Consider the following 23,450-nt stretch of genomic DNA (forward strand, 5'->3'; position numbering starts at 1 on the left):
ATGCCCTTGAAACCTAGATAGGTGTCATCCCCCCTGAAAAAGAGTAGCCAAAGGCAGATCTCTGCGCCAGTTCTTAACAGGTTTCCAATGCTTCCCTTTCAGGCTTATGAACTAGGGCTCTGTGAGTTACCAGACTGAGCCAAGAATGAGTATTACTAGGATAAGATAAGTGCACAGCAGGCTAGGGCATGAAAGTGTGTCGCAGAAGCCTCTTCTGTTGGAAGAGAACTCTGTCATGGCTGACTCATAAACACACCTCAAAGTGCCTTCTTCTGTCCTTTTCTTGTTTCCTTTGAATGTTGTTCACCAGTGTTGCTCTGTTCTAATCTTGTGTCTCCCAAAGTCTGTCTCAAACATTCCTCCATGATATATATTTGGTTCCTTTCCCTTGAAAGCAGGTGTACTTTTATCTGTCCCTCTTTGTATACATTTTTACCATTTTGGATAGTGAAATATCAATAGCTGAGGAAATAATGATAGTCTTCCTTTCATCATAAAAAAACATGCTCATGGTTTATAGCAAGAATTAGGATTGTGTCCTTCAGAAGCACTTAACAGAAGACTTATTCTGGAAAATTTTCATCCTTGTTTGATTATAGACAAATCTCCTTCTGCATATACAACTGAGCTAAGAAAAGAGTAATTATTTAACTTGATATTGTAAACACTTAACTATAACTATTAAAAGGTTCTGTTTAAAGAGAAGGGGAACATAAAATGGCTTAGAGTTGAATATAAAACCTGAAACCATAAAAATGCTTAGAAGAAAACATAGGTGGTAAACTTGACATCTGTCTTGGCAATGATTTTTTTTTTTTTTAATTTGACAACAAAAGCAAAAATAAGTGGGACAGCATCAAACTGAAAAGCTTCTGCATGCCAAAGAAAAACATCAACCAAATGAAGACAGACTATTGAATGGGAGAAAATATCTGCAAATCATGTTTGATAAGGGCTTCATATCCAAAATATATAAGGAACTCATACAACTCAAGAGCAAAAAAAAAAAAAGAATCCAATTTAAAAATGGGCAGAAGATCTGAATAGACATTTTTCCAAAGATGGTTGGATGGTCAGGTACATGTAAAGATGCTTAAATCACTAATCAGGGGGAATGCAGAGCAAAACCACAAGAAACTATCACCTTATACCTGTCAGGATGGCTATTTTCAAAAAAATAAGAAATACATGGGTATGCAGAAAAGGAATCCCTTTTGCACTGTTGGTGGAAATGTAAATTGGTGCTGTCACTATGAAAAACTGTGGAAGTTCCTCAAAAAATTAAAACTCGAGCTACCACGAGATCCAACAGTTCTACTCCTGGCTATATACCAAGAAAATGGAAACCCTAACTCAAAAAGATACACCTACCAGTTCATTGCAGCTATTTATAATAGCTATTATAACAGCTTGGCTATTTATAATAGCCAAGATGTGAATACAACCTAAGTGTCCAACAGTGGATGAATGGGTAAAGAAAATGTGGTATACTCACATATATATACACATGGGAACATTATACAGCCACAGAAAAATAAATGAGGTCTTGCTATTTGCAACAACGTGAATGGACTTGGATGGATGCTAAGTGAAGTAAGACACACAAAAATATTAGGTTGGGCAAAAAGTTTGTATGGAAAAATCTGAACAAACTTTTGGCCAACCCAATATCATATGATCTCATTTATATTTGGAAACTAAAAATAAAACAAAAAACCTCAAGCTCATAAATACAGAGAATAGATTGGTGGTCGCCAGAGGCAGGGGCTAGAGGATAAGCAAATGGGTCAAGAAAGGGGAGTCATAACGAAAGGGGAGTCAAAATGTTCTAAGTCCCAGTTGTAACTAAGTTGTGAGGATGTAATGTACAGCATGGTGACTATAGTTAAGTAATACTGTATTGTTTATTTGAAAGTTACTAGATCTCAAAATTCTCATCACAAGAAAAAAATTACAGCTATATATGGTAACAGAGGTTGACTGTACTTATTGTGGTGATCATTTCCCAATGTGTACAAATAAAGAATCATCTTTATTACACACCCAAAACCAATACAATGTCAAAGGTCAGTCACACCTCAATTTTTTAAAATAAAGGAAATTTCATTTTCAAGACTGGCTTCTCCGGTGGCTCAGTGGTAAAGAATCCGCCTGCAGTGCAGGAGACACAGGAGATGAGGGTTCGATTCCCGGGTCAGGAAGGCCCCCTGGAGGAGTGGATGGCAACCCTAATTGCCTATTCCAGTGTTCTTGCTGAGAAACGCCCATGGACAGGGGCGCCTGGCAGGCTACAGTACCTAGGGCCGCAGAGAGGTGGACACAACTGAAGAGACTGAGCAGCAGCAGCAGCATGTGCAAGACATGGCCGCCAGCCAACTAGCGGGTTGAATCATGATGCTGCCGTCCACGTAAATCATCTACAACATGGCTCCTGTCACAGATCCTTCCTCTTGAATGCTGCTTCATCGTTAACTTCCTCTTGGTCTCTGGATTCTCTCATTTTGCCTTCCTGTGTTAGCTGCAAAATTTCCTGTGTTCTGAGCAAGGTTCCGAACTTAACGGCAACTTTTGGTAGATTGACCTTTGATATGATTGGAGTTGGCCAAAAAGTTTGTATGGAAAAAAACGAAATGGGTAAAGGGGAGTCGAAAGGTACTGAGTTCTAGTTATAAATAAGTTGTGGGGATGTAATGTACAGCATGGTGATTGTAGTTAGTAATACTGTATTGCATATTTGAATATAGTGTCTGGACTCTCATACTGACTTCTTGACGTAGTCCAGGGATAATGGAACATAGCTCAGTTATCATTTGATTGACTCAGTTACATGCATAATAGCTTTGTTACTTCATTATTGTAGTAACGTTTCCTGTACATACTGGGAAAAAAACATAAGGGAGAAAATTAAAATCACTGATTATCCTCTCACCCAGAGAGAACTGCTGCTAATATTTTAGTTTATTTTTTAAGATTTCTGTTTTATCCATTATCTTTCAGTGAATCTGATAGGTTCTCATTCATGAACTCTACCTGAACAGTGACTTACTGGTGGATGCTAAGTCTCTTTAGTCATGTCTGACTCTTTGCCACCCCATGCACTGTGGCCTACTGGGATTACTAATTATTGCTTATTCTTAATGCTGCTTGCCCCTGTGTGGGAAGATGTGGAATGTCATCTCCCTTTGACTAACGTCTGCAGTCTCTGACCATCTTTCTACCTTTGTTTTGTAAACAGTGTATCATTTGCTGCGGGCACTAATGTATATAGAACATATTTAAAGCAAAATATGTTTTTTCCCCGTGTTTTTCCCCCAAGAGGGAATAAATGTAATTGCTAAAAAGTTCATACACACACACACACACACACACACACACACACGTATATAAACACATATGGACATGAGTTTGAGCAAATTCAGGGAGGTAACGAAGGACAGGGAAGCCTGGTGTGTTGTAATCCATGGGGTTGCAAAGAGTCAGACACAACTAAGCAATTGAACAACAACATATATGAAAGAAGCAATTGGTTTTCTCAAGGAAACAGAAAAAATCTGCTGAATAGAAAATTGAGTCTACACAACAGCTTTCTGTCCAGTTGCTTTCTTCCCTTTTTCTGGGTAGGAATCCAAGCCAGACCGTCTCCTTGTGCTGAAGGTCCTGTGGAATGATTTCCTGGTGTGCTACTCCTCTCGCCCTCTGCTCTGCTGGTCTGTGTGGTGGGCCCTCTCCACCTGCGGCTATTTTCAAGTCGTGAACTACGCACAGGGCCTGTGGGAGCAAGTGATGCCTTCCCGCCACGCTGCTATCTATAATGGTGGTGTGGAGGCCGTTTCAACCTTACTGGGTAAGCAGTGCTGGGCAGTAGGGCAGGTTGGGTGGGGAGAGTCCTCTGGTAGTTTAGTCGACCATGATCAGAGTTTCTCTCCCCTCTCAAATTTGAAGTAACCTCAAAGAATGGTTTGTTTACTTTGAGCTCTGATTGTATCATTTAGGATGACAGTTCAGAAGTGTACATTCAGGGAGGACTATGACTAACAAACTTGAATTCTTTATAACCTTTGGGAAACCTAATGTAAGGATCCTGTAAATTGTTTTCTTACCCAAGTTCCCTTTGTCTCTGATTTACTGGGTGCGTTTGCCATGTATGAAACTTCGAGCAGCACTGTTCAGTACTTTCTAACAGTAGTAGTTAGTATATGTTGTGTTGCAGGTGCTGTTCTAAAGACTTTATGTATATTAACACCATCCTCACAGAATTCCTTTGTTGCAGTTATTACCCCCATTTTCCAATTAAGGAAGCTGTTGAATGATATGTTAATCACTTGCCCAAGGTCATATAGATGGTCAGTGGTAAAGTCAAGGTTTGAACTCAGAGCCTATGTCTTTGGCCATTAGCATCTATTGTTCCTTTCTAATTTGTTGATCTACCTCATAGGTCTTAGAAGATCATACAGGACTTCTGTGAACACTTTTAACTGTGACTGGTGCTTAGAAAGCACTCCATACCATTTAGCTCTCATTATCCTCATCTTCGTCATTTGACCACGTGATAAACTGCCCCTCAGATGGGAAGAGAGATGAACCATCCTGCCATGTTGCCAAGCTACAGGCAGGATGGTTCTTTTTGACTCTTGCCTCTGCATCCACCTCAGTAGTTTTCCCTTAGCAGCACCCCTGGTTCTGTGTCCTCCTTTTCCATCTCTTTACTCAACTGCCCTAATTCAGTCTCTCATCATCTCTCCATGGCCTCATACTATTTATTCCATCAAGTCCAAAAATTGCCTAACTTTCAAGGGCCTCCATAACCTTGAGCTACCCTGGTTAAAAATTTAAAGAGCTTAAAATGTCATAATCTAAGGTGAATTTTTTATTTAGTGAAATAGTACTTGTTTAGCAAAATGAGTAATTACTCTTCTGTTTTTGTTTTGTAGGTGCTGTTGCAGTGTTTGCTGTCGGTTACATAAAAATATCCTGGTCCACTTGGGGAGAATTGACATTGTCTCTGTTTTCTCTCCTGATTGCTGCTGCAGTGTATATCATGGACACTGTGGGTAACATTTGGGTGTGCTACACATCCTACATTGTCTTCAGGATCATCTACATGTTACTCATCACGATAGCAACGTATGTATTTCGATTCAAAGAAGCACTGGGAAGAGCTGTAACAGGATTAACTTTTTGGTTTCTTTAGAAATTAAATTTTCTGGTTCAAGGGCAAACGGGAGGAAGCATTATACCGTAAGTGCATTATCAGTTTTTCTTTTGAGGAAGCATTTAGGCAAGTTTCATTTATTTCCTTGTTCATGTTTCTCCTGTTTTCAGACATTTGCATGAGGTTTACATCATTTAGCAAAAGAATACTCTTCATTTGGTTGGGAAGGGAATTGACAGTAGAAAAGTATGGGCTGCTCTTCACATTTGAAATAAAAAATTTAACTGTCCTTGAAGTAATTCTTATCTATGCATTCTTTTTATTTATTTTTTAAGTTTTCAGATTGCTGCAAACCTCAGCATGGAGCGCTATGCCCTAGTGTTTGGTGTAAATACCTTCATTGCCCTAGCACTGCAGACTCTGCTCACTCTAATTGTGGTAGATGCCAGTGGCCTTGGCTTGGAAATTACCACTCAGGTAAGGTCTGTTTCAGTACTGAAGATGTTATGGGTTGATCAGGGTAACAGAAGTGGAGCGTGCTTCAGGGAAACAAATTCAAACAATAGAGACAGAAAATCAAAAGTAAAAGTGTTCTTTCCTTCCTTCAGTCATCCCCCACCCTTAGTTCCTTTCAAACAGGAGGATGCTGAGACCATCATCTCTTTGATGAGGCCCTAGAACATTTCTGAGTGTGTTTATCCAGCCTTGTGGAGCTGAGAGGTAGTGTTGGTTCCATCTGGACCCAGACCTTCCGCTTCCTCACCCATTATTTCCCTGCATTTTTAATTCTGTGCCTGGAATACTGTATCCCATGTTTGAGATGCCTGCTTCACTTGAGAGCTCTCTGAGTCTCCCCCCTTCTTTAAACACCCCCACCCAGATACTAAGTAATGACTTGCTGTTGATGACTAGCATTACATATGACCTATTGAGAAAACACCTGTATAAACACCCAGAGACAGTGTGAATACATTCATTCACTCTGGAATTGTATAGTTGTATATGGCTTCATTCATTGATAGGGCTTGGGATGTACTTTAGCAAAATGGGCAATTGAATCAAAAAGTTCCTACCCCAACTCATCTCAGCTCAAATGATTCTATCTCCATTGTTCTTCCCACTTACGTATTAGTTTTCCTAGAATACAAAGACCTGACATGTTAGCAGTAATTAACTTTGTTTTTACCGAGGAGATCTAAAAGAGAAACAATAGACAATGTGTGTTGAGTGCCTTCTGTGTGCCAGGTACTTTATATAGAATTTTGCAGGGTTACTATCAGGATTAGATGGCAAGAAAATGAATCTGAGAGATGTATTGTTTAAGGTCACGGTCAATAATAGTATGGCAGAACCAGGATTCAAAGCAACATCTGACTCAAAATCCTAGGCATCTCCCTCTGCATCATGTTGCCTCAGAAAAGGGCAGGGGAAAGGTGGATAGAGCAGAAGAATGGGAGCTTATTACTGTCTTTTTAGTAATTATTACTTAGGTGTTTCCCAGTTACTACCTGCAATAAAAACGTCAGGAAGACCTCTCAAGGGTTAAGTGCTTTCATTTGGGATGGAGGGTAGGAGAGTAAGTGCTTGTCATCTCGCTATAGAAGTGGTGGGTTTAAACGTATGGAATAATAATTTTGTGGTCTGTGCTCAAACTCGTGACTGCCACAGATTAACCGGTTTCCTATAGGAAAATGTATCCAAATTTTAAAGGACTTGGCTTAGAGGGTTAGGCTTCCCAGGTGGCGCTAGTGGTAAGGAACCTGCCTGCCAGTACAGGAAACTTAAGAGAAGTAAGTTCGATCCCTGGGTCAGGAAGATCCCTTGGAGAAGGAATTGGCAACCCTCTCCAGTGGTCTTGCCTGGAGAACTCCATGAACAGAGGAGCCTGATGGGCTACAGTCCTTGGGGTCGCGAAGGGTCAGACATGGCTGAAGTGACTTAGCATGCACGCAGAGAGGGTTAGAGTGGCACGTTTACTGGATCCATGAACCAGCTTGTCAGTATTTAGTAAGTTATTTTAATAAGAAAATGATGATATTGATAAATCATATAATCACATTAAGGAATGGCTTAGAGAAGATTCTTATAAAAAGTTATCTTACAATGGAATATGGTTGACCTTCTACTGCCCTCTTCTGGGAAAGAGTGGAAATTCTTATCTTCAGAATTTGGCCTCATATCAGCTTGAGTTAGTCAGCTGAGGGTAGAGACTAGGATTCAGTTGTAACAGCAACAAAAATGAAAACCAATAATATTAACAGTATTAGCATTGTGTTAATAGACATTTACATACAGAATCCCATTCCTTCCCAACAACTCTGTAATCAGGATATATTATGAATTACAAAATGGGTTGTAAGTGAAGCTGAGGCTCAGACACGGAGTCTCTCCATCCAGGCCACACAGCTGGTAAGTGGGTAGTCAGGATTGGCACCCAGGCAGTCAGGCTCCAGTGTCACCATGCTGTCCTGCCTCTCTGTATCCTCAGTGCCTAGCAGATTGTGTAAGCACACAGTGTTTTTTGAAATTGTATTGAGAAACTGAACATATCTTTAATTATAGAGTCTGTTCACATATATGTAATAAAAGAGCTGACCTTCTAGTGGATAATTCTGTAAATTACTTCTTCCCCCCTCTTTAGTTCTTCGTCTACGCTGGTTACTTTGCACTCATCGCTGTGGTTTTCCTGGCTAATGGTACAGTCAGTATTATGAAGAAATACAGAAAGCAAGAAGATCCAGAATCAAGTTCTCAAGTGACCCCCTCATAACATACTGCTAATGAGCTTCATATTCCAAGAATTCTGTACAATGGCTGTGACTGGATGTATTTAATTTTTTAAAGTGTAGACATGTATTTATGAGTATGCATTTCATGGCTTCAAAGCAGCCAGTTGACTATACCTTGTCTTCCCAGAGTAACAATACAGTTGAGAAGTGAAGTGTACTTCCTGGAATACTTATGAGAGCCAATTTAAGAATGCTTATTTCCTGCTTCAAAAGTGAACTTGCTTTTGAAAACCAAGAATCAAGAACAATCAGGCAGCACATGGTAATGTACACGTGCTCACGAGTGAGTTTGGTGTTTCATAGGTCAGGTATTCTACTTCTGTGTCTGATTAGCCAGATGCTTGGCCTGTTGGGACCAGGGCTTCACAGGTGCCACAGGATGTTACAGTCAGAATCGAAATAGTGTTCTAACAGCATCTGTCTCTGTTCAACTTAGTTCTCATGTCTGTGTTACTCATGTGCATTTGTTTCTACAGGTGACAATATTTGCCCTGGTTTGGTGTTCTATAAAGAGTATGTGTTAATTCTGAATTATTTTTAAAAATTCATTGTGTAAATATTCTCAGTGCCCATCTTGACTGTTGTGTATTTGTGTTGATTTTTCTTAGAAGTATATTTTTACATTGTTCATATGCTTCCCAGAGAAGCTAATTTAGTTAAAAAATAAGGCAAGTTTTGAGGCCTACTAATAATATAAGTGACCTAATCAGAAAATTTAAGGTAGGTTTACTTGTCTTTTATTCTTCGGTATGAAGGACTATTAATTCTATGATGAAAAGTTACTAAGTGGGCTAAAGGCATAACTAGTCCATTTTGTATCTGCATTCCCTTTTATCTCCAAAATAAAATGGGAAAGTCTTCTCTTAAAATAACTTCATCTCCATTTATGACATTTATATTATTTGTCCTTCTTATCCAAGATAAAGGTGTCATTAACTGTTGGATTATTCCAAGGTCTTTTTCACAAACTGAGCCTCTTTATTTTGGTGGGACAGGAACTAGGATGGACTTGGTTCCTGCATTTTGTATATTCAATTTGCCTTTGTTTCTAAAGGTGGATCATCTTGAATATCTGCTTAAGATAAGAATTGCTATTGATTCCATTTCCAAGTTACTTGAAAAATGTTACTCTGTACATTTAATTGGGAAATCAGTCTACCAAATGACTGCTAGCATATGTGAGACATGATAACTATTTTAAAGCCAATTTTGTTGCCTTATCTTAGAAAAAAATAACTAGGTCAACTTTTTTAGAATGACATAGGTAAATACTGAATAATAATGTCAAGATTCCAAAACTGACATATTCATTTATGTAAGCAGGAATTCTAGAAGCAAATGAATGAGGATAAGAATAAGTCATTTTCCAGTCACCTTTCTTTCTGAATAAGAGAAAGGAGAAGAGCACTAGCTAAGGAAGGAAAAAGGAAGCAATATCATCAACAGCAGCCTCTAATTTTGTATTTTGTCTTTATTTTGCTACATAGGGAATGTGTACTCAGAAACAAGTAGAAAAATGACGTCTGAGGAATTTAATTTTTTTAATAAAATAGACTGTGGTACAGTCAAACTATTCATGTAACTAAAGCAGGATTTCCCTGGAATTTAAGTCACAGTTTGTTGTATACAATCAGAGCCTTTACTTATTTAAGACAATAATAAGTTCATATCTTGGTGTGTGTGGTACTATTTGTAGAATGCTGAACCCAATTTTCAAGTTGTACTGTATGCGGTTTTGGAAAGAAGTGCAAATAATTTGTTGTACTTTTTATTCAATACTGTATAGATTATACAATTATTTTCATTAAATAAATATTTTGCAGTATATTTTTCCTTGTTTAAAATATTTATTTTTATGTCTTTGTTGCTACATGCAGGCTTTCTCTAGTTGTGGAGAGCATGGTCCCTAGAGCCTGTAGGCTTCAGTCGTTGTGGCTTGCCATCTCTAGAGCATGGGCTTAGTAGTTGTGACGCATGGCTTAGTTGTCCCTCAGCATGTGGATCAGGGACTGAATCCATGGCCCCTGCATTGGCAGGTGGATTCTTAACTACCAGACCACCAGGGAAGCACTGGTCTTTACCTTTGACTCTTCCCTCTCATTTCTGTTGTTTTCCCAATTTTTTTTCTAGCACCGCATTGTACTGTTTATTTTTCTTGGTCTTTGTCTTGGTACCTCTTATATTTTTAAAAGCATTCTCCCATTTAGAAACTAAAAAGACCAATGTTCCCTTTAGCATTAACTGAATTTTTCAGATAAATGAAATGAAATTGAATCAAAGGTAGAAGGTGCCATCTTGTTTTGAAAAAATCATAACCTTTTGGTATTAGCCCCAAATGCAAAACCTTCATTAAGGCATTTCATTGATTATCACCAAAGACTTGGAAATTTTTCATGCAAAAAACTTTTTAAAGATAAAGTTTTCTGTCCTTATAGTATATCCTCTGTATCTGAGCAGGAACAACACCTTATTTTTGTCTTTTGTTGCAAAACACATCTTGTGTTTCTGCCCCATGAACACTGAATTATACAAATGATATGTGATAGACTCAACGTAACCACCTGCCAGTACAAAAGCTAAATAAATGCTATTTTTTAAAAAAGTACATCAAAGTAAAACATTAAGATTAAAATGCTTGTCAGTGATGTCTAGTCCACTGGATGCTTTATTCAAGGCACTGTGCTCAAATGATAGAAACTGGATATCTATTTGTCTTACTTCTTATGGAATCCTAGGGCTTCCCAGATGGTACAGTGGTAATGAACCCACCTGCAAATATAGGAGATGGAAGAGACACAGGAAGAAGATCTTCCCTGGGTTGGGAAGACCCCCCTGGAGAAAGAAATGGCAACTCACTGCAGTATTCTGGTCTGGAAAATTCCATGGACAGAGGAGCCTGGCAGGCTGCAGTTCATGGGGTCACAGACACGCAGGACTGAGCAACTGAGCAGGCATGCATGTGTAATTAGTACTTTACATTTATATAACATGTTTTAGTTTGGAAAGGCATTTGTGAACATCATATTTTTTGATTCTGGAAAAAGCATCCTGTGGTAGTACTAATTCCTGTTTTTTCATTAAGTAATGCTGATAGAAGGGGCTTCAGAATACTGAGTTTGCCATTCAAAGCTCTGATTCATTAGGGAAGTTACTCTGGAGCTTCAGTTTATTTTTTTTTTTTAGTATTTCTTTTTACTTACTTGGCTGTGTCTGGTCTTTGTTCTGGCATGCAGGAACTTCAGTTGCAGCATGTGGGATCCTCATGCCAATTCTTAGTTGTAGCATGTGGGATCTAGTTCCCTGATCAGGGATTGAACCTGGGTCCCCTTCATTGGGAGTGTGGAGCCTTAGCCACTGGACCACCAGGGAAGTCCTGAGCTTCAGTTTCCTCATCAGTAAGTGGGGATGATACTTACCTCATGCGACTGTTGTGAAGAAATGAAAGAACATATGTGAAAGCACCTGTCACATGAGATATCAGTTCCCTCCCCCCTCATTCTCTATTGACAATTAGTTTTAGCTATCAGTCTCAAATGAGCTGACCATTGGAAAGGATTCTGATGCTGGGAAAGATTGAGGGCAGAAGAAGGGGGTAAAAGAAGATGAAGTGGTTGGATGGCATCACCGACTCAATGGACATGAGCTTGAGCAAGCTCCAGGAGATGGCAGACAGGGAAGTCTAATGTGCCGCAGTCCATGGGGACACAAAGTGTCAGACACGACTTAGTGGCTGAACAATAGTCAATCTCAAAATTGCACTCTCAAATGAAACTTCTTTTGGAATGTTTCAAAATAAAAATGATAGGAAGCTTTTAAACACTCTCATTTTTTTGTCAAGTTTTATTTAATTACTTTGACTTTGCCCTTCTTTGGGACTGGAAAACTCAACTTTTCCAGACCTGGAGCCACTGCTGAGTTTTCTGTATTTGCTGGCATGGTTAGTATAGCACTTTAACAGATCATCTTTTAGGATTTGAAATAGCTCAGCTGGAATTCCATTTCATTGGAATCAATTTTCATTCCAATCCCAAAGAAAGGCAATGCCAAAGAATGTTTAAACTACCACACAATTGCAGTCATTTCACATGCTAGCAAAGTAATGCTCAAAATTCTCCAAGCCAGACTTCAACAGTACATGAACTGAGAACTTCCATATGTTCAAGCTGGAATTAGAAAAGGCAGAGGAACCAGAGATTAAATTGCCAACATCTGTTGGATCATAGAAAAAGCAAGAGAATTCCAGATAAACATCTACTCCTCCTTCATTGACTACACTAAAGCCTTTGACTGTGTGGGTCACAACAAACTATGGAAAATTCTTAAAGAGATGGGAATACCAGACCACCTTACCTGCCCCCTGTGAAACCTGTATGCAGGTCAAGAAGCAACAGTTAGAACCAGACACGGAACAATGGACTGGTTCCAAACTGGGAAAGGAGTACGTCAAGGCTTTATATTGTCATCCTGCTTATTTAACTTATATGCAGAGTACATCATGTGAAATGCCAAGCTGGATGAAGCACAAGCTGGAATCAAGATTGCCGGGAGAAATATCAATAACCTCAGATATGCAGATGATACCACCCTTATGGCAGAAAGTGAAGAGGAACTAAAGAGCCTCTTGGTGAAAGTAAAAGAGGAGAGTGGAAAAGTTGGCTTAAAACTCAACATTCAGAAAACTAAGATCATGGCATCTGGTTGCATCACTTCATGGCAAATAGATAGGGAAACAGTGACAGACTTTTATTTTCGTGGGCTCCAAAAACACCACAGATGGTGACTGCAGCTACAAAATTAAAAGACACTTTCTCCTTGGAAGGAAAGTTATGACAAAGAGCATATTAAAAAGCAGAGACATGACTTTGCCGACGAAAGTCTGTCTAGTCAAAGCTATGGTTTTTCCAGTAGTCATGTATGGACGTAAGAGTTGGACCATAAAGAAGGCTGAGTGCCAAAGAATTAATGCTTTTGAACTGTGATGTTGGAGAAGACTCTTGAGAGTCCCTTGGACTGCAAGGAGATCCAACCAGTCCATCTTAAAGGAGATCAGTCCTGAATATTCATTAGAAGGACTGATGCTGAAGCTAAATGTCCAATACTTTGGCCACCTGATGTGAAAAGCCAACTCATTAAAAAAGACCCTGGTGCTGGGAAAGATTGAAGGCAGGAGGAGAAGGGGATGACAGAGGAGGAGATGGTTGGATGGCATCACCAACTCAATGGACATGAGTTTGAGCGAGCTCCGGGAGATGGTAAAGGACAGGGAAGCCTGGCGTGCTGTAGTCCGTGGAGTTGCAAAAAGTCAGACACAACTGAGGGACTGAACAACAACATTTAATTACTTAGATGAATTATATCAACAATAATGTAATGATAGCTTGCAATTAGATAGTGTTTACTATTTATGACTGTGCTGAATAATGTTCCAAGGGCTTTAGATGCTCGATTTGATTTCTGTTATTACCAAATGTTATTGAATTGCAGGTTATTAAAATAACAATTTCTAGTAATACAAAATTTTGTTAAGAAAAATTCTGGAATATATTTTGTGAGATACTGTTAAAGCTGTTAGGTTTTAAATGGTACTGCTTTTTAAATTCATGTGTTTACATAGCAAGTTATAAATATGTAATCTATTTCATTTGAAATAAAGTATAAATTGAGGTAAGATTGTTATTTAGAAAGCTAAACACTCCCTCTTATTTTTCATTTACATTTTAGAAAGTTCTGGGGATACAACGAAAATGTCATGACTCTAGATCTCAAAGAACTTAAAATGTGTGACAAGAAAAGATAAGTATTGATAGAAAACATAACGGAGAGGCCCAACTGCAACACAAGTTAATGTGTCAGGTGTCATAATGATTTAAAGAGGCTTGGGTCTCAAAAACTACAAGTATACCGAGGAAATAATGTATGACTTCCTGAAGGAGGTGATGGCCAGAATCTTAAAGGAAATTTAGAAAGGAACGGACTATAGTGGAGAAAGAGGCATAAGTAAAGGTATGAAGGTCAGAAAGTGTGGGTGCACAATCAGCAAGGAATATAGAGTAGCACAGGGCAGTCTGGGGGTCGTTTTCTAATGTTCATTAATTGCCGAAGGAAGTAGGGAGTAATGATTAAGCTTGTCCTTAGAAATTTTAATCTGGCAGCAGTGGAAGATACTACCTAAAATTGCTAGTTGGACTGATGTTGAAGCTGAAACTCCAATACTTTGGCCACCTGATGCGAAGAGTTGACTCACTGGAAAAGACCCTAATGCTGGGAAGGATTGGGGGCAGGAGGAGAAGGGGACGACAGAGGATGAGATGGCTGGATGGCATCACTGACTCGATGGACATGGGTTTGGGTAAACTCCAGGAGTTGGTGATGGACAGGGAGGCCTGGCGTGCTGCGATTCATGGGGTCGCAAAGAGTCAGACAAGACTGAGTGACTGAACTGAACTGAACTGTTATCTGATATATCATGTCTAGTTTTCAACAAGTCATGATAAAAGGCAAGAAATAGCACAGTTTGAAAAAACAGAGAGCAACAGGACTAGGCCAGGCTTGAGAGAAACTGGAGTTAGCAGACTGTGCCTTTAACTATGGTCACTATGTTAAGAACTCTAATGGAAAGTGAAAAATCCAACAGCCATTCATGTTTAAACACAAGACTAAAACAAAAATTTTCAGTAAACTAAAAATAGAGAGGAATTCCCTTAACTTGATAAAGAATGTTTACAGAAAACCTACACTTAACAGAATACTTAATGGTGAGAAATTGGGACACTTTTCCCCCTAAAATCAAGAACAAGACAAGGATGTCCACTCTTACATAAATGATGAGAAGGAGTTAGCAATGCAAATATCCGAGGAAGAGCATTCCAGGCAGAGGAAACAGCAAAAATGGAAAAGAGGTTCACATGTTTGAGGAACAGAAAGGCAGACAGGGAGCTTAGTGTATCATGAATGAGCAGCAAAGTGGTAGGAGGTGAGGTAATAGGAGTAAGAAGGGGCCCAGTTATTCAGAACCTTGGAAGTAAGGTTCTAATAGCACTGGAAAGTCAGAGAGGGGTGTGATCTGCTTTACATTTGCTTGCTGACATGAACCTCTAGGTGTGCTATGTATGTTCTTGGGAGTCATTCACTATTTGCATCTATTCAGAAAACAAGATGAGTGCATTCCCAGTTAATGCCAAAGGTACTTTTGCACATACAAGTTCCATAATGAGCTTTAACAATATTGCCAATCCCAGAGAAGAAATAGAGATAGCCTCCATTGCTATTAGATAGCCACTTTAAAGCAGGAGACATTCACCAGGCACAGGTGAAGAGAAAAAGCTGGAAGAATTAAACATCATTGTTTTATAGTTTTAAACAATTATTATTCTCAAGAAAATCTGAACAGCCATAAGGAACCTGTCTATACCTTGACTTGTCCCTTTCCTCAGACTACTCCTACTAAAAATCCCACCAAAGAAATTATTTTAAAAATAAATGCCAGGACAATAGGTTTTTCTTAAGGAACACATATGATTTCTTTCTTTTTTTTTAAAAAAAAATTTATTGGAATATAGTTTTTTGGGCCTCCTAGGTGGCTTAGTGGTAAAGAATCTGGCTGCCATTGAAGGAGATGCGGGTTTGATTCCTGACTTAGGAAGATGCCCTGGAGAAGGAAATGGCAACCCACTCCAGTATTCTTGCCTGGAGAATCCCATGGACAGAGGAGCCTTGTGGGCTACAGTCCATGGGGTCACAAAAGAATTGGACATGACTGAGCAACTAAAACAACAACAAATCACACACTGAGTAAGCTAAAGCCTCACAGCAGGAGGTTCCTCGAAACTTCTGCCTATTTGGGGCTGCGCATACACTCAGAAGGGCTGGACATATGAAACAAGTGCTGAACAAACAAAAATAATCATAGTGTAAATAATTTTTTGTGTTTAAGGAATGTACTTATTGCTGGCATACAACCTGAAACTGGGATTGTTCTGCTGCTAAGGGACATAAGCAAACTCAGGCCCTCTAGCCTTTAGTTTGACACACACTAATAGCCCTTTACAGAAAGAATGTCTTGATTTATTTTGGCAGTTGCTCTATTTTGATTATAACTATATCAGATATCTGATATGTAATATACATATATAATTTATAGACATTATTATACATCAAATATGTGTATAATTATATTAAAAGTATCAAATATCACTTCAGTAAGGCTTAACTTGAATACATCTTTTGAAATAGCCAACCTATTACTACAACCTAGCCCCACACTTCTGATTCTCTTTTTTGCTTTATGCTTTATATATCATTTCTCACTTTCTAACACAAATATGATTTACTTATTTAGTATGTTTGTTATTTATTGTCTTTTCTCCCTATTAGAATGTGAGCTCTATGAAGGCAGTGAATTTGTGACTTCCTAAAACAAAGATTCCCTATATTATAAAATAGTTTTTAAAATTTACAAAAGACCTAGATGTTAAGGTATTGATTTTAAATACGTGTGTGTTAAAAACATTAGTATTATAAAGATCCTGTGTTCTATAAATAAATGAGCCTTAAAAATGGAATGCATATGTACAAAACTCAGAAGAATACTCACTTAAATATTTCACCTCTTCTTTTTCCCTTCTTTTTGAATGATAACATTCTAATTTCTGGGCTGGGAACTCAGAGATCTGAACTTATTAGAATAAAGTAAGGTAAAGGACTCTGAGACGTTTGCACTTTTCTTTTTGGCAACTGTGTTCAAGGAGCCTGAGGTAGATGGAACTCTGACTATAATATATAATTATAATATAATATATAATACATGTATATTATAATTCATTGATATATTCCAAGTATTAGAATAGTGTCTGCCATATAAGTAATGGATAATTATTTGTTGAAATGATTTAGAATATTGTGACTCTATGCAGAATCTGAATATTATCTATAGAATATATTCCTTTGATCAGTTGTATAGAACACATGTATAGTCATATCTTCGTAATTCTTGGCACTTATTTAATCTCTTCTTAGTTACTTAAATAAATACTGACTTTTCTAAGTCAAAGCATTCCTTCAAAGTGTTCATTTATTGAAAGAGAATTACTCAACTTTACTTTGGTCTCTTCCTCATATTGTGTAGTTTTTTCTATACCATGTGTAATGAATAATGACAGAAAACTGGAGGAGTTTTATCTATTTCTTGGATCTTTTTTCAGAACGAGCATAAAATTTATAGTTACAATAGTAAACCAGTCAAAGGAAAAACACATGGCACTATGCATATATACAATGACCTCTATTTGTAAAATACCATTGTCTTTGATGAGTCATTAATTTCAAACACATTTCTGCTCCCTATAACTAAAATACATTTATTAACATTTAACATTTTCAGACTTTGAATAGCATTAGAGTCCATCTAAATGAAAGGCCCTGGATAGCAGAAAATGTCTTCTTTTTGTACCAGGCTTTACCTAAACTACTCTGCTCTTATATTTCCTAAATTCTCCTTCCTTGTACAGTCATTGATAGTGCAAGGCGGCTCACATCGGAGAGAAAAGAGGGCTTTATTTTTTCAGCTTCACTAAGGTATAATTTACAAGTAAAAATTATATATAGTTGAGTTATACAATTTTAATGTGTATAATGTGATTATATGTATATTATATGTAATATTTATAAATCTAAATGATTACAACAGTCAACTTAATTAAATACCTATTACCTCCCATAGTTACTTTTATTTTTTTGGTGCTAACAATGGAGATCTATTCTCTCAGCACGGTAAGGCTGACCAATTCGGTAACATTTTCAAGGTTCATTATGTTGTAGTGTTTATTAGTACTTCATTCCTTTTGACTGCTGAAATATTCCATGGTATGGATATACTACACTTAATTTATCCACTCATCATTTGTTGGCTATTTGAGTTCTTTCTGCTTTTTGTCTATTATGAACAATGGTACTATTTTACTAACTTGCAAAAATATTTAAAATATTTAGGAGGGTCAGTGGGAAAAACATTTGACTAGGAATTCAGAAACCTAAAAGGTCCATTTTAGCTTAGGAAGTAATTTAATGTTCACTAAAGGAGATCTGACTAAAATTCCTTTGACTTTCAACAGTTGATAATTTTATTTTATTTTTATCTTTTTCAAGTGTTTGGCTTAAGACCAAAGTCCTGCAGCAGAAGAAACATTAGGTTATTACAACCATACATTCTACACTGTAGCTAAGAGGTGCACTTACTATTGAAATTCATCTTAACTTTATTTTTTTGAACTTAGACTACTGTACAGTTTCAAGAATACTTAAAAATTCAATTTTATATTGCTCCTCTTTGGAGAAAAGATGCTTTCCATTATACCAAATGACAGAAATCCTACTAATAAAAAACAATAATCTGAATATATTGTACTAAGGAAATATTTTCACTTTTCTCTGTGTTACTTCTGGCAGGGAACGGACAGATCCTTAAATCTTGCCATTTGTCACCTCAATCTAAAAATCATCTTGCTCCTTTTTCATACATAAAGATAACCTTTAAGGAGAACGTTTAAGGATCTGGAAAATTCTAGATGACCGTTTTGACATGCTTGAAAGTGGAAACAAACATCCTATTTCCTTTGACCATTCTCTTGAACAATGGAGGTTTTAATTTTTCATTGAAATATAACTGATTTACAGTTGTGCCAATCTCTGCTGTACAGCAAAATGACTCGTTATACACATATAGACGTACTCTTTTTTTGAATATTGTTTTACACTTATGGTTTATCACAGGAAGTTGAATATAGTTTCCTGTGCTATACATTAGGATCGTATTATCCATCCTATATATAATAGTTTACATCTGCTAATCCCAAACTCGCAATCCTTTCCTCCCCCACCCCACTCCCCCTTGGCAACCAGGGGCCTGTTCTCTAATTCTGTGGGTCTGTTTCTGTTTCATAGGTATGTCCATTTGTGCCATATTTTAGATCCCACATATATGTGATATCACGTGGTATTTGCCTTTCTCTTTCTGACTTACTTCACTTAGTATGATAATCTCTAGTTGTAAATGTTTGGCTTTGATTGGATGCGGAATCTTAAGGTCAAAAAACTGGTAACTAATTAACGTGCTTATCAACGAGTGAAACTACTTTTGGACGTTAACAGTGCAGAAAATAACATACAGCAGTATACTTCTAGAACTTAACAGAATACATACCCCGCAAGAAACAGCAAAAACCTGGGAAAACTCATAACCAAGAATAACCTTCCCCCAATTCTTACTAACACCTGTGAAACTTGCGGGTGAGGCGTGGATTTCTTGGTCGTTTCCCCGGAAACCGCAGCCACAGACGTTGCTTGCCCGCACCTTGAGAGCGCCTGTAGAGACAGGAGTTTTTCAGCTATGTTCTGCGCCTGCGCAGGCCCACTGCGCCCTTGTACTGAGAGGCCCGGATGAAGGACAAGGCGACGCGCCGTTGCCATGGCAGCCGGGTCCTGGCCGCTGCGGCTCAGGTGCTGGGGTTTCCCTCGCCTCATTGTCAGAGCTTAAAAAGAGGAGGAGAGGAGTACGCCACCGGCCATCTTTGTGACTCCAGCCGCTGCGTCTTATACAGGCAGGAGGGGATATAGAGGGAGCAAAGGGAAGGATGATGCAGAGATATTTACGGAGGGAGAGAGGGTAAAGGGGTAATCCTATGGGACAGCTGGGAGGAAAGGTGGCTAGAAAAACGAGTGAGACTACGTGTTGGCGCCTCATCCTCGGAGTCTCGGGTCCACAGAGCTTGGCTCTGGCCCGGAAGCCTGGCAGTTTCGCCTTGTTTAGCTTTGTTTGAGGGAAGCCCCTCGGAGGGTAGCTTCGTTTCTAATTTTTGTCATATTCTTTCGCTTAGTCCTTGGGAGAAAAAAGTCACTCTTGAAATGTTAGCTTCCACGAAGAGGCTAAGACATTCAGTTAGTTGGTGGTACCTTGGGACCCTGTATAGAAATGAAAATTACCACAGATGTTTGTAAAATATAACTTATCATACTATGTGACAGATTATTATGACTTAAAAAAATATATTCATGGTATCACAGTCTTGGCAGGATGTAGAAGTAAGAATGGGCCATATGGTCTCAAGATGTTATTATGGGTTTGCTTTTGCTTAAGTACTTATTTTATATGAAAAAGGAGTTGTATTTGACATTCCTCCAATTTTCTTAGATTTTGAGCTTAAAATAGTCTAAGACAGGAGTCAATGAATTAAACTATGATTTAGTTTTTTGAATCCTGAAAGTATCAAAACTGTGTATATTTATGGACCTAGTTGGGCTTCCCTGGTGGCTCAGACAGTAAAGAATCCTCCTGCAGTAAAGGAGACCCGGGTTCCATCCCTGGGTTGGGAAGATCCCCAGGAGAAGGAATGGCTGCTCATTCCTTTATTCTTGCTTGGAGAATTCCACCGGACAGAGGAGCATGGAGGGCTACAGTCCATGGGGTGACAAAGAGTTGGACACGACTGAGCAACTAACACATGGACTTAGACTCACAGTAAAAGATCTGCAGTCACATACCCACATGGGATTTAGCAGACACATAGGAGGAGGGAATTAATTTCTGTCTCTTGCTGCAGTTCCCTGTTAAGAGGGTTGTTCTGGCCTAAAACAGGTACATAGAATTTTGCTGATGATACACATTGAATGTGTGAAACTCATAAGGAATATGTGTTTGTGTATGAAACTGAATATGATTCAGTTTGTGTGAGATGTATTTTTGTTCCAGAATGTTGACTGTGTACCATATGGCCAGTACTGTGGGGATGAAGATTAAAAGAAGTGAAGGGGACTGAATTTGTGACGCATTTGAAAAAGGCTTAAGGGGCTTGGTAACGTGAGTTTATGATATATGTTCTTTGTTTAGTTGGGAACCAGCCATGACTTTTTTGAAGTTATAGGGAAGGAATGGTACTTCTTGTTTGATGAACTTCATTTACTTCCCTGAGTCACTTCAACTATGGCTTTTTCTTTTTAATTATGGCATAATAGTTTAATTTCATAATAACCTAATTGTTTAATTTATAATTATTTGATTTTTATTTATTTTGATGATTCTATGTTTTAGTTTTGAATTTGAGTTTTCACATGGTTGTGAGATACTTTGTAAATAATAACACATGTTTACTAAAGTTTTCAGGCAACCATTTATTTACAATTGAGACTATGTTTTAATAAAACTAAGGGAAAGCACTGTTGAGTTCCATAGAATTCTTATTCTAACAATTAGTTATGTAACTTAAACATCTTAAAATAATAAATTCCCAGATTTCTGATCAGAAAATAAAGCATGTTATCCTAAGGCATTTGTGACTGTGAAAAAAAAGTGTTATTTATGTAAGTGTTTTGGGTTACAGTGAGTTTTAGTCTATTCTACACCATTCACGACACCCTTACTTTGAATGGTTAGCTACGTAAACGCAACAGCTTACATGATTTAGCCTGTCTTGCAGCTTGTTGTTTAGTCTCTAAGTTGTGTTTGCAAACCAGTGGACTACAGCCTTCATGTCTCCTCTGTCCATAGGATTTCCCAGGTGAGAAAACTGAAATGAATTGTCATTTCCTCCTCCAGTAGATCTTCCCAGCCCAAGGATCGAACCCGAGTCTCCTGCATTGGCAGGTGGATTCTTTATCACTGAGCCACCAGCAAAGCTCAGGGAGTGATAAACAAACTCACTCTGGAATACTGATTTGTTTTCTTCAGATCACTTCAAAATATTATTGCTCTCAACCTCTGATTTATGAATTATTGAAGCATTACTTTGAGTCTTTTAACAAAGTCTGTTTCCTATTTTTTAGCTGAAAAGAAATAAGTAGAAGGAATTACAGTCCAACTAATACAGTAGAAATAGTTATAATTATCTGGTTGAACAATTAATATTCAGTGTATCTAAAACTAACTTTGTCTTGAGTGTTAAGGGGAAGTAATATTAAGAACTCTTCAGGGGAAAGGTGACATTTAAGTGAAATAGAATTTTAAGTCTTGAATTTAGTTATTCAGACAATGATCATTTATTTTATTTTTTACTTTTAAAAATATTTATTTTTCATTGGTGATTGGTTTACAGTATTGGTTTGATTTCTGTCATACATCAATGTGAATTACCCATAGGTGTACATATGTCCCCTCCCTCTAGAATCTCCCTCCTACCTCCTGCCCATTCCTACCCCTCTAGGTTATTACAGAGCCCCAGTTTGACATCATTTATTTTAGACTAAGCATTACCATGGTACTCTACATTTGTTTGAACATCCTCTTGCATTTCATAAGTTGGCAGTTGTTTGCTAATTTGCATCTTATAATAAAGGTTAAAATAAACCTTAAGGGTCATCTAGCTCACCTCTAAAGCTTCAGTCTCCTTTAAAACAGTCATGCTATGATCAGCTTCTGAGCTATGTATAAACAAACATTTGATCAACAGAGAATGCAGCTCCCTTCACTTCAGGACAAGTTTGAAACTGTAAATTATGCCAAAATTTGCCCTCGAGTTTCTAGTCCTTGGTACTGGTTTTACTGTTTGAAATTATGCAAGTCCAACCTTCCTTCACATAGTGACCATTTAAATATTGTAAAGCAGTTGTCATGACTCTTCTTTAGGGGATTTTTCTTCTTTCGGCTAACATTCCTGGGGTTTTCAAGTAGTCCTCAGAATCTGGCTTTAAGGCATTTTATTCTCATAACCTGCCTTTGTCCCTTCTCCTTGTCTTTTATCCCCCTTTCTCCTCGTTTACCAACCTCTGAATGTGTTCCAGTTTCTTTTGTTCTCTAAACTGTAGAAAACTGGATACAGAGCTTTATGTTATCTGTTCTTTAGCCAAGTCTCAGTCTTGGAGCCCATTTATGTTTTTGTTCTCATAATTTTTTAAATTGAAGTATATTTGATTGAAGTATTCTTGATTTCCAGTGTTGTGTTAGTTTCTGGTGTACAGCAAGGTGATATACACACACACACATATATATATATACACAAACACATACATACACACACATATACATATTCTTTTTCATTCTAGTTTATCACAGGATATTGAATATAGTTCTTGTGCTATGCAGTAGGGCCTTCTTGTTTATCTGTTTTATTTATAGTAGTATGTATCTGCTAATCCCAAACTCTTAGTTAATTATCTCCCCACCCCGTTTCCCCTTTAGAAACCATATGTTTGTTTTCTATGTCTGTGAGTATGTTTATGTTTTGTAAATAAGTTCATTTGTGTCATACTTTAGATTACACATATAAGTGATATCATATGTTATTTCTTCCTCTTTCTGGTTTACTTCACTTAGTAAGATAATCTTTAGATCCATCCATGTTGGTGCAAATGGCTTTATTTCATTCTTATTTTTTGTGGCTGAGTAGTATTCCACTGTATATATGTATCGCATCTTTTTTATCCATTCATCTCTTGATGGATACTTAGGTTGCTTCCATGTTTTGACTATTGTAAAGAGTGCTGCTGTGAACAATGGGGTGCCTGTGCCTTTTTGAACTGTCTCA

General features: G+C 37.9%; 2 protein-coding genes and 1 long non-coding RNA gene across 27 annotated transcripts in view; 2 read left to right on the plus strand and 1 right to left on the minus strand.

Moving 5' to 3' along the window:
* The window catches only part of SLC19A2 (solute carrier family 19 member 2), a 33,815-nt gene extending 24,047 nt beyond the window's left edge, over positions 1–9,768 (plus strand). For both annotated transcript variants that reach the window (XM_081489601.1, XM_081489602.1), the window contains 4 exons: positions 3,622–3,844; positions 4,932–5,124; positions 5,488–5,629; positions 7,794–9,768. In XM_081489601.1, coding sequence (XP_081345727.1) covers positions 3,622–3,844; positions 4,932–5,124; positions 5,488–5,629; positions 7,794–7,922 — 687 coding nt within the window. In that variant the 3' untranslated portion in view covers positions 7,923–9,768. The remainder of the gene's footprint in view (positions 1–3,621; positions 3,845–4,931; positions 5,125–5,487; positions 5,630–7,793) is intronic.
* On the minus strand, positions 1,886–19,333 carry LOC145506024 (uncharacterized). Of its 3 annotated transcripts, XR_014053458.1 has the most exons (4): positions 19,208–19,333; positions 11,142–11,366; positions 7,255–7,362; positions 1,886–2,878 (listed from the first exon to the last, which is right to left on the minus strand). It is a non-coding gene; the product is annotated as an uncharacterized LOC145506024 (long non-coding RNA). The 3 variants fall into 3 exon arrangements; XR_014053457.1 differs by lacking the exons at positions 7,255–7,362; positions 11,142–11,366 and having other exon boundaries at positions 19,139–19,333; XR_014053456.1 differs by lacking the exons at positions 11,142–11,366; positions 19,208–19,333 and having other exon boundaries at positions 7,255–10,483.
* A 69-nt stretch (positions 19,334–19,402) lies between these two features.
* The window catches only part of CCDC181 (coiled-coil domain containing 181), a 42,826-nt gene continuing 38,778 nt past the window's right edge, over positions 19,403–23,450 (plus strand). For 5 of the 22 annotated variants that reach the window (XR_014053449.1, XR_014053450.1, XM_081489581.1 and 2 more), the window contains exon 1: positions 19,403–19,535. The gene's annotated coding sequence lies outside the window, so the exon portion shown is untranslated. Of the gene's footprint in view, positions 20,570–20,683; positions 20,792–21,407; positions 21,489–23,450 lie in introns of all 22 variants that reach the window. The other 17 variants (XM_081489595.1, XM_081489583.1, XM_081489598.1 and 14 more) reach the window with 11 other exon arrangements.

The sequence above is a fragment of the Giraffa tippelskirchi genome, chromosome 5 (genome assembly GCF_054371585.1).
Source record: "Giraffa tippelskirchi isolate mGirTip1 chromosome 5, T2T-mGirTip1v1.2.pri, whole genome shotgun sequence".
Taxonomy (NCBI): Eukaryota; Metazoa; Chordata; class Mammalia; order Artiodactyla; family Giraffidae; genus Giraffa; species Giraffa tippelskirchi.